This window comes from Odontesthes bonariensis, chromosome 23 (genome assembly GCF_027942865.1).
Source record: "Odontesthes bonariensis isolate fOdoBon6 chromosome 23, fOdoBon6.hap1, whole genome shotgun sequence".
NCBI classification, from domain to species: domain Eukaryota; kingdom Metazoa; phylum Chordata; class Actinopteri; order Atheriniformes; family Atherinopsidae; genus Odontesthes; species Odontesthes bonariensis.
In genome coordinates this window covers 1,854,690-1,866,344 of record NC_134528.1, presented here as the reverse complement: position 1 = coordinate 1,866,344, position 11,655 = coordinate 1,854,690, and the positions used below count along the sequence as shown (strand labels likewise).

Sequence of the window (11,655 nt, the reverse complement as noted above, 5' to 3'; positions counted from 1 at the left end):
GGCGGATGAACGAGTGGCGGCTCACTTGACCGCAGTTCTGCACACAATGTGTAATTAACACAAGTGTAGTGCAATATGGGCAATAACTCAACCATAGTGCTATAACTTATTTTATTTAACTCTCTTTACTTTGTATATCTTGTATAGCCTGTATTCTTTTTTACACTTTGTTTTAGATTATTCTCTATTAATTATATTTTAATTATATATTATATTAATTATTCTATATTACACTGTATTTTAGATGTATAGAGATCCTATGTGTGCGTTTGGAACTACCGGGGACTTGAATTTCCCTGAGGGAGTCATCCCAAGGGATAAATAAAGTCATGCGGCAAATAAACGTGAAATATTTACGTTTTTATTTTAATAAATAAATATGGACTTCGTCTGTAGTGGGATAATTAGCTTACTACTTTGATGTTTATAATAACCTAAATGTTTGAGAATTAAGCAAGTTATGTCTTGACTGTTTGAATGTTTCACCATCAACACAATGTTGTCGGCAAGAGAGGTTGCCATGTCCTAGGTTGCCATGTCCTTCCGGTCTATGAAAGACGACGAAGTGCCGAGAGGGACAAAAAGCACTTCGAATCGCATTTTGCCCAACGCGCCAGGCTATGAAGCGGAAATGACGTCATTTTGACGCCATTAGACTTTCTCTGGTGTAAACACAGCCTACCTATCTAGAATCTGTGGTGTAAACCAGCCCAGACGGCCTGAACTTTAGTTCGCCATGGAAGAGCACAGTTATGCCGCGCCGCAGGAGGAGGGATGCCCGTCGCTAAAAGAGCGAAAAAGAGATTTGAAAAGGGAACGTGACCGGCTAATCCACAAAAACAGGGTAAACATCGGGGTCGCTTTTCCCAGGTGGAAGGAGCTGATGAAGGAGAAAGACTTCCAAAGGGACGCTGAGGTTGCCTGCTTTCTTCTGGACAGGTGAGGCATCGGCACTGTGTAAATCACAAGCTTTTCCTCCAGGGGTCCGTTTCACGTAGCAGGTTCCACCAACTCTGAGTCTATTCCTGATCTCTGAGTTGATCTACTCTGAGATAGAAAACTCTGAGTTTTTGGTTCCAGAAACGCTGATTTGAGTGAGTTTAATCAACTCTGAGTAGGTTCACCTTGAGTTTAGCGCGTGCACCACAACTTTAAAAAGCCAGCCTCAACGGAGCCCCGATTCGACGAGTCACCATGGCAACGGGGAAGAGGAGGGGCTACGTTTTTCACCAACCTCGAATTGGAAATCTTAATGCGCTCATACGGCGAGTTTCAATACGTTTTTAGAAATAAGTGCAACACCGCTGCAGCAGCAAAAGTGTAAGTTTAAATGTAGTCCTTTGCAATCACAATAATATTACAGGGAAACCGCTTGAATGGTAGCCCATTCATTTATTTCATTTAGGTGCAATCCCGCGGGGGAGAAGCACTCTTGGCAGCAGTTTAAGATGAAATATAAAAACATTGTTCAAACAGGTGAGACCTCGGCATGAAGGCTCATTTTGATCATGTTTTACACTGTAAAATAAATATTAAGTGGCTATTTGACTGTGCAGTTATTTCATTCCCAGCATAATGCTGTTTTCACACACATAAACTATGTCTTCTCATCTATATCATCCATCCATTATCTATACACCGCTGAATCCGTCAGTCGGGTCGCGGGGGGGCTGGAGCCTATCCCAGCGGTCAATGGGCAAGAGGCGGGGTACACCCTGGACAGGCCGCCAGTCCATCACAGGGCCACATAGAGACAAACGAGACAAACAACCATGCACACTCACACTCACTCCTAAGGACAATTTAGAGTCATCATCTATATCATGTTCTGTTAAATAATTAAGCCTATTTAAACTAACACAAACTTCTACTGAGCCAACAGAAAGAAGGCAGATGCCCGTAAAACGGGTGGTGCCCAGCACCGCCACCTCTAACGGGAGGCCAGTGGCTGAGGGAATCCACCCCCAAGACACGAGTGCCTTTATAAAATATAATAGGCCTATATATGTCTTTTTTAAGCCTATTCATACAAATATTTATTGGTCTTTTATGTCTTTTTTTTCTTTTGTCCCAACACATTCTGATGGTGCCGCTCAAAAAGATAATTGTCTGTAAATGCAAAAATCTATGCGCGGTCTGATAACCATCTCCGACGAATATTTATTTCTCTGCTCAGTAATGCTGCACCTTCATCCACGGGATCGTTGTCAAAAGGACATGTTGGTGAAAAAAGTCGCCTCCTACTGTGCGTAATGGACTTCTAGAAGCAGAAGAACTCGCTCTGCTGACTGAATGAATGAGGAAATCAAATGGCGTGTGTGTCTGAAAGAGGGCGGAGACAGAGAGAAACTCGAGGTTTCTTGAATAAAACCTGGTCCCGACCAGGTTAGGTTCAGAGAGTCTGTTACTCCGGTAACTGACCGTGAGGTTAAGTTACCTCTCTCTGTGAAACAGGCTAGAGTTACCCCTCTTTCTCGGGGTTGAGTTACCTCTCTTCGTGAAACGGAAAACTCAGTTTCCCTCATTTCAGGGTTAACCTACTCAGAGTTTTCACTAAACCTGCTACGTGAAACAGACCTCTGCTCGGTTGTGTAATTCATTACAAAAGCAGAACCCGTGTAGCTGCAAACATAAACAGCCTGGTTGGGTAGCAGCAGACCCCCCCATCAGTACTTTTCTTTGGAAAACTAGACGGTCTTGCTCGAGGAGTAATTAATCATACATGCTCACACTAATGATTCAATGCAGTTTGAAGTTTGTTTGAAATAAAGTACTGAAATCTCACATTCAAGAAAAAGTACAGGTACCCCTCCAAAATATGACTTTGCTAAAAGTCCAAGTCACTGACTGAAATGTTACTTGAGTTAAAGTCTTAAAGTATCCGAAACGTCTTGTACTGTAGTATGAGAATTACTGTAAAACTAGATGTGCTTAAGTAATGTAATGAAAAGTATAAGTAAAAAGTAAACAAGGCAAATGCAGTTTGAATGACATTTTTTATATTTTGGTAAACTTTGAAGGTCAAATACACTTAAACTCTGCACACAACCAAGTGCAGGCAACATTTAGACATAAAATACAAACTTTGTGAACCTTTAAGTTTTTCTTCTTCATGTAAGGTCAGTGCTGAAAATGAGGCGTACATTACACCATTAAGAAAAAAATGAAACAAAAGAGGCTGCTGCTGTTATTGCCATCATTAGAAACAAAATTTAAAGAAAAACTGCAGCTCATCTGGCATCTGAAGAGGGAGTCCAGTTTGAAACGCCTTTTGTAAACCTTTCTAAAAAATAAATAAAATAACTCAGTACAGAAAATGCGCCAACATCAAGAAAAAAAGCTGTTACGGTTACTGTACTTCACAAGCTGTAGGAGGTGCACACACAACCGCTCATTATACAAAAGAAACAAAGAACTGGGAGGGAACTGCAGCTCATCTGGCATCTGAAGAGGAAAACTACCGTAAAACCTAAAAAAGGGGAGTTTCTGTAAGACAGAATTTCCACGTCTTTGGGCAGGCAGAACATGCATGGGGTCACAACACCGCTGCGTTTTTTCTCTCTCTCTTTTTTTTATAACGAGTAACTAAACCGAACAATGAAAATGTATCGGAGTAAAAGTATGCAATTAGGTTCGGAAATATAGTGAAGTAAAAGTGAAAGATGTCAAAAAAATTTAAACTCGAGGAAAGTACAAAGTATTACAAAATATACTTAAGTACAGTAGTGAAGTATTTTTACTTCGTTACTATACAACACTGGTTTGAAATTTGTTTGAAATAAAGTTGTTTAGTGGTGTGCGGTGTTTGCCTCTGGTATCGCTGTCAACTTTGCTTCGCTTTTACTTTGTTTACTCGAACAAAGTACAAAGAAACTCGAATAAACTTCCGTCTGGAGTAAAAGTTCCGTACCCTTCTCCATGTTTGGTGGATCCGCCGATTACTTTCTTTTCCTGTTCCACAGGAGACAGCAGCAGACTTTTACAGAATAAAAGCCTGTGAGCAGCAGACTTTTACAGAATAAAAGCCTGTGAGCAACAGACTTTTACAAAATAAAAGCCTGTGAGCAACAGACTTTTACAAAATAAAAGCCTGTGAGCAACAGACTTTTACAAAATAAAAGCCTGTGAGCAACACCGCATTTGTTTTCACGCTGACTGTTAAACATCTGCTGTCTCAGAGGTTTAAAAAACAAACTAAATGTTCTGGGAACGTTTGATGAAGCACCTCCAAAGCTTTGATGCCTACAGAGAGCATTAGTCAAATGTTCCCTGAGACGTCCCAAAGGTTCCTCAGCGTTTCCTGGCGGTCAGCAGAGGATTTAACAACGTGACCTTCAGGGAAGCTGCTGGATTTTCAGGGCGGTATCTGTCCGTTGATGAGTTCTGGTTCCGGGTTTGTGCTGCGGGGCAGCGCTTCATGGCGTGAGTCCACAACCGGCAACAAAAGGAGCTGCTGACCTTCGTCCCGTTTGCACGCTCACATCATCTGACGTCTTGTTGAATGAGAGGATGTTACAGAAGCAAACTTCTGCTGGATATTAAGTGTTAGTCGTGTGTGATTTCAGTCTCAGCCAGCTGCGGGAGAGAACCGGCGAATGCGCCCTGATGTCTGCAGAAAGGTGCTCTGAGAGGAGGAACCTCCCACCCGAGGACCCCGGCAGGCTCGAGTCGGTCACGTCAGAGCTGGTGCCAACAGCCGGTAAGTGGCACAAAAGGTTAACTCATCCTGCACCTCATGGTGAGATGGTGTAAAAACAATGAAACAGAAACTTCCTTCATGCTCCGACCGCTCATGTCTAAGGCTGCAGTGATACACTAATCATACGATACACGATATTCATCCTACGAAACACGATATTCAGCCACCGATCGATATGTTACGATTTGATGCGATTCACGATATTCAGCCAACAATACGATTCGTTACGATTCGCTGCGATTCATTGCGATACAATTCGATACGATACACGATATTCAACCAACGATACGATGTGATACACGATATTCAGCCTACGATACACGATATTCAGCCAACGATATGATGCGATACGATGCGATACACGATATTCAGCCAATGATACGATTTGATACGATACACGATATTCAGCCAATGATACAATTCAATACAATACACGATATTCAGCCAACGATACGATTCAATGTGATTCGATACGATACACGGTATTCAGCTAACGATTCGATACAATTCAATGCGATTCGAAACACGATATTCAGCCAACGATTCGATACAATTCAATGCGATACGATACACGATATTCAGCCAACGATACGATGCAATACACGATATTCAGCCAACGATTCGATACAATACACGATATTCAGCCAGCGACACGATTCGATTCAATGCGATTCGATACGATACACGATATTCAGCCAACAATTTGATACAATTCAATGGGATTCGATAAGATACATGATATTCAGCCAATGATACGATTCGATACAATTCGATACACTTACATCATTTTCTGGGGGGAAAAAGGGACAGTGTGATTTGACATGAATCGTCTCTGATGGGACCTGTGGTCCGACCTTTGAACCGGAAGAACAACACCGCCAGACAAACAGAAACAAACGAACATGTCACAAACGTGAGAGCTGTGCACTTTATACAAAACAGTGATAAATTAGTTCATAAAAATGCTATAATGTGACCCCCTGGCATTGTATTGTATCACCTTAATGTTCTGTGTTTTCACTAATTGTTACATCTGACTTTTCAATAAAGTTTGCTTTAAAAAAAAAACATTTAAAAATCAATACTTTATCGGGAAACGAAATATTGACATATATCGCAGTATCGATTAAAATTGCTCAGCCCTAGTCGTGTCATCCATGGTCTCACCTCTGTGGGCTGGTGGAAGGCGTCCCACGGTTTGCATATTCTGACTTCAGTCTTTACGTTGTTGCTGATGTTTGTGTGTTTTCCACTGATTCCCTGCAGACATCCAGGAGGAGGAGCTTCACAGGCAGGAGGAGCTTCACGTAAAGGAGGAGGAGCTTCACAGGCAGGAGGAGCTTCACGTAAAGGAGGAGGAGGAGCTTCACGTAAAGGAGGAGGAGCTTCACAGGCAGGAGGAGCTTCACGTAAAGGAGGAGGAGCTTCACATGCAGGAGGAGCTTCACGTAAAGGAGGAGGAGGAGTTTCACATGCAGGAGGAGCTTCACGTTAAGGAGGAGGAGCTTCATGTAAAGGAGGAGGAGCTTCACATGCAGGAGGAGCTTCACGTAAAGGAGGAGGAGCTTCACATGCAGGAGGAGCTTCACGTTAAGGAGGAGGAGCTTCATGTAAAGGAGGAGGAGCTTCACATGCAGGAGGAGCTTCATGTAAAGGAGGAGAACCTGGACAAGAACCTGGATCCAGGCGGCCATTTACCACATGGAGAAGCTTCAGACTCCTCTGAGACTGAAGTCAGTGAATGTGAGGAGGAGGAGGAGGATTGGCAGGAGCCGCTGTCAGACTCTCAACCTGAAACCCAAGCTGGCGAGAACGGAGGGAAGGCGAGTCCGGCGCCAGAGTCGGGTGAAAACGGTGACGTGGGCTTCAACACCTTGAGAAAGTCCTTCAGGTGCTCCCGCTGCGGCAAACGCTTCCTCTATAAAAGGTCTCTCCAGATTCACACGACGAGTCACTCGGGAAAAGGTTCTTCCAGCTGTTTGGTGGATACAAAAAGTTCAGATGCGAAGACGAGAGCCGAGGCAGAAGAGAAGCGATTCGTCTGTGGCCAGAGATTTACCCACCTGACCAGCCTGCAGAGACACATGAGAGTCCACATGGCCGAGCAGCCGTTCAGCTGCGACGTGTGCGGGAAACGATTCAAACATCACGTCACCCTGAAGTCTCACATAAAGCTCCATACGGGCGTCAAACCGCTCGATTGTACTCTTTGTGATAAAAGATTTACACGCTAGCGAGCTCTGAAGACGCACATGTTGGTCCACACGGGGGAGAAATCGCACGGCTGCAGCACGTGCCCCAAAAGATTTAAACACCGTTCGACTCTGCAGCGGCACGTCCACACGGGGGAGAGGCCGTTCGGCTGCGAGGAATGTGGCCAAAGCTTCAGCCAGCAGGCGATTCTGCAGAATCACCGCAGGGTGCATTCCGGGGAGAAGCCGTACGGCTGCAGCGTGTGTGGGAAAAGGTACAAGGACCACCAGAACCTGAAGGTGCACGCACGTGTGCACGGGGGGAGTAACCGCACGGTGACAGCATGGAACCATATCAGGACAGATATTCAGTGTTACTGAGCTCCGGCTGAACTGGAAGCTGCAGGTGTTGAGGGGGCGGAGCTAAGAGCTAATTATTCCTGAATGTTTCTGTCACGCGTTGGCGTGGTGGTGACCGCCGCCGCCGCCGCCTTTCAGTGCATTTCTTTCACGATGGTGGGGGCATCAAGAGAGTCTAAATATGGGACATCCTGGTGGCTGAAATAAAGACTCGTCTTTACTGTCGCATACACTTTTTTTCATTGTTATCTTCAATGTTTCCATCCTGTTTATTTCATTAAAACCACAGATGGATTACACTGCAGCTGATGTTGTAAACACTATTTTTAATGTCAGTGTTAATGATGTTAACATCAATAAATTTCTCTGCTTATTCTCTGAAAACCTTATTGTGATGTTTCACCACATCGTTCGTCATGTGATTCACCAACGGGCAGAAATAAAACTCCAGCAGGAAGCGAACTGAGCACACGTTGTCCTTACAGGCTGATCCACCCGTTAACAGTCCTGCTTCTCAGAGGATCCAAACCTGTTTCTGTGCATTTTCCACTGCTCATGATGTCGCTTTTAAAAGAAGATTTAAAACGGCAGAAGCACAGAAAGAGGCGCTCTCAGTTCTGATCAAACAACAAAAGGTTTGGTTTGTTTCTGGTGGGGAAAGATTTATTACTCGGTTTGTACTTTCAGAAAAAATACATATATATGTGTGTGTGTGTGTGTGTGTGTGTATATATATATATATATTCTAAGAGTGTTTCAACCATATATGCATATGTATATATATACATGCGCATCGGGGCTCTAAATTAACTTTTTTGATCACCAGCCAATGTGGCTAGTAAGTTTCTGAAGTTACCAGCCAATCAGAATTTCCTCTAGCCACATATTTTCCGTGAAACATGTAAATAATAGTTAATCCACTTACTCGCACATCCATGCGAAGTCAGTGAAAGGCCGGCCGTTTTTCCCGATGGCGTGGGCATTGCGAAAAAGTAACTCCATCTTCTCAAACTCGGACGTCTTCATTAAGGCCAGGCTCCTTCCAGCGTCACTCTCTTCCATACGACACGTTTTGCCGGTTTTCGTCCTCAGGCTCTCATGATCCTTTACCGCCTCTACTTTGAAATTATTAGTTCCTACCATCGCCACATTTTGTTAGTGTTTGCGTCTGTATTTGTATTTGTACCGGCGTCTATCGTATTTCCAAACCAAGAGTGACCCACACCCACTCCCCCAGTACGGCAGCCTCGGCGCATGCGTTCCCATAGAAACTGCGCTTGCGCGTCCCGCGCATAGACTGTATATAATAATTTCGCGTCCCGCGCATAGACTGTATATAATAATTTCGTGTCCCGCGAAATAGATGGTAAAGTTCCTCATTTATCATCGGCCAAGCCGGCTGGTGAGTTTTTTTTTTAATACACGCCAAAAATAACTTTCACCTGCATTTGGCGGGTTGGCGGGTGTTAATTTAGAGCCCTGAGCATATATATACATATATATGCATACGTATATATATGTATGTGTATATATATATGCATATTATGCAAATATATATATGTATGTGTGTGTGTATATATACGGTATATATATATGTATATATATATATATTTATATATACACATATGTATGTGTCTGTATGTGTATGTATATATACACATATGTATATAGACATTAAAGCAGGAATATTTGTACTCTTCCTCTTGGTACTTTGATTATATTCTACTGCTCAAACACTGTTACTACTGTTGGGTTTAAAATGCAGGACTATTACTTTTGAATGGATCTCATGCTCTGTAGGAGCTACTGATAATTAAATAATTAGAATAAACGTCATTAATAACTAAACTGTTCACTTTGATAAATGATGAAAACTCGGTTTTAGGAGCAACGGGAAGCAGAATTAGATCCAACACGGAGATGGGAACCTGCGTTCGGTCGCATTTCTTGCGAGGGGGACAAAATAAGGGACGGACTAACTAGTGCAGCCGAGCGTTCTGGGTTCGCTGTATTGTGTAATTATAAGACACAATGGGCCTCATGCAAGAAGCGTTCGTACGCACAGATTTGTTCTTAAATCGTGCATACGAGTGATTTAAGAGAATTTGCGCATTCACCAATCTTTTCGTATTTTACGTTTTCTTTCAGGTACGAACAGAATTTACGAGTGATCCAGACCTGACGTAGGAGTTTTGTAAAATAGTCCGCTGTTATTCCAATCAAGTTTGCTTGACTAATGGATTGTATATTTAATTACTTTGAAGAAAACCTAAATAAATATATACATTATACCCCATAATTATGCTGACATTATTCTGTTTGACTTAAATTGTGCACTAATTGAAGGTTCATTTGACTCTGTAACGCAGCGGCTGTCTTGCTACTTTTGGATGCCTCAGCGCGTCAGGCTCTTGGAAGAGAACGTGTGGAGACAGACGAATGGCTGACACGATTAAGATTGCCAAGGACTGTGCTGCTGCAAATATGCAGCTTGCTGGAGCCACAACTCCAGAGAGAAACACGCCGATCAAACCCAATTCCACCACACGTCCAGGTCCTCACCACCCTTGGATTTTTGGCCACTGGAACCTTTCAGAGCGAGATTGGAGACAGATCGGGGGTGTCCCAGTCCTCTGTGAGTCCTGCGCTCCCCTTGGTCATCAAAGCTCTCATCAGTTTATCACCCATGGTGCATCAGATTCCCATACGCCGCTGTCCAACAAGTACAAATTAAGAGGGACTTTCATGCCTTGGCTGGACTGCCAATCATAATTGGAGCACGAGACGCATATACGCATCAAAGCACCCGTGCTGTTGTGGAGCGCACTGAGCAGCTGGCCAGGGTGGGTGTGTCTCGATACAGCGGGGGGCAAATAGCCCAGAGAAGGCATGCCAGATTTGCGCAATATTGCCATGAACGAGGGTCTCCTAAAACCTGAACCAGCCCAGGCAGACCAGAAGCTGTGGTGCCAGAAGACCCCCCTCATGGACCGCCCCATCAAAGAGCCATCATGATGAGGCAACAACTGATTGCACGGCTTTAGTTGCAGTCATCGAGCGCCTGCCCAGGGCGAGACGGTTTTTTTTAGCCATTTTCATATCAAACCATTTATTTTTTTATTTCGGTGACATGGTATTAACAGCACTCGTAATTGCTTCCCATTTCTTTGCTTTAGCAGGTCCCGTAATTCCACTGCTGACACTGCTAAAAATAACAGATTTTCCTTTTTGGATCTCTGAAAGCAGAACTTTAATCTCAGAACCCGTATTCTCAGCACTCAACACTTCCTGGCACAGGACCGAGGAAGCACAGCCTTATATGGTATCATTTAGGGCGTGGAGTATGCAAATCTACTATCCTCGTGCACGTGAACTTAAGATACGCACAGGTGTGATTCATCATTTACGCAGGTCGTTTACACACTTTTTCCGAAGTTAAGAGCGCTTGTTGAATCTGACGTGGCGTGTTCGTACGAGACCTTCTTAAGAAAAAAGTGAGAGAAATTTAGAATAAAAATACGAAAATGTTCTTGCATGAGGCCCAATGTTTGAATTAATTTACACTGAAACTTTATTTAAAGAAAATAAATCGTGGTTGAAATCGAAACCGCAATCTCTGCCAGAAAAATCGCAATTTCAATTTTTTCTTAAAATCGTTCAGCCCTAATCTCATAATTATAAGATGGTATTTCTAAATTTATTTCTATTAAGTGGCGGAAACGGGCTTCCATTGTATTCAGCCGGTAAATCTCGACATAAACGCAGACCAGAGGTCCGTTTCACGAAGCAGGTTTAGTGAAAACTCTGAGTTGGTTAACCCTGAAATGAGGGAAACTCTGAGTTTTCCATTTCACAAAGGGAGGTAACTTAACCTTTCGGTCAGTTACCGGAGTAACAGACTCTCTGAACCTAACCTGGTCGGGACCAGGTTTTACTCAAAGAACCTTGAGTTTCTTTCTGTCTCCGCCCTCTTTCACCCACACGCCGTTTGATTTCCTCATTCATTCAGTCAGCAGAGCGAGTTCTTCTACTTCTAGAAGTCCTTTAGGCACAGTAGGAGGCGACTTTTTTCACCAACATGTCCTTTAGACAACGATCCCGTGGATGAGGGAGCAGCATTACTGCGCAGAGAAATAAATATTCATCAGGAGATGGTTATCATAGATGTTTTTGCATTTCCAGACAATTATCTTTTTGAGCGGCACCATCAGAATTTTGTTGGGACAAAAGAAAAAAAGACATAAAAGACAAATAAATATTTGTATGAATAGGCTTAAAAAAGTTATATATAGGCCTATTATATTTTATAAAGGCACTTGTGTCTTGGGGGTGGATTCCCTCAGCCACTGGCCTTCCGTTAGAGGTGGCGGTGCTGGGCAGCACCCGTTTTACGGCATCTGCCTT

The 11,655-nt window shown here is 43.3% G+C and overlaps 1 protein-coding gene across 1 annotated transcript; it reads left to right on the top strand.

The window, feature by feature from the left end:
* The first annotated feature begins 670 nt into the window (after positions 1-670).
* LOC142373446 (uncharacterized) lies at positions 671-7,678 on the top strand. The gene is made up of 3 exons (XM_075456699.1): positions 671-939; positions 4,566-4,699; positions 5,966-7,678. The coding sequence occupies exons 1-3, from the start codon at positions 737-739 to the stop codon at positions 6,931-6,933; spliced, it is 1,305 nt and encodes a 434-aa protein (XP_075312814.1). The 5' UTR covers positions 671-736; the 3' UTR covers positions 6,934-7,678.
* The last annotated feature ends 3,977 nt before the right edge of the window (positions 7,679-11,655 follow it).

Bases quoted from the DNA above. Each gene is read 5' to 3' on its own strand.
- LOC142373446 (XM_075456699.1), top strand. From the start codon at position 737: ATGGAAGAGCACAGTTATGCCGCGCCGCAGGAGGAGGGATGCCCGTCG. The intron at 940-4,565 runs GTGAGGCATCGG...GTGTGATTTCAG, and splicing joins GCCTGCTTTCTTCTGGACAG to TCTCAGCCAGCTGCGGGAGA. The intron at 4,700-5,965 runs GTAAGTGGCACA...GATTCCCTGCAG, and splicing joins AGAGCTGGTGCCAACAGCCG to ACATCCAGGAGGAGGAGCTT.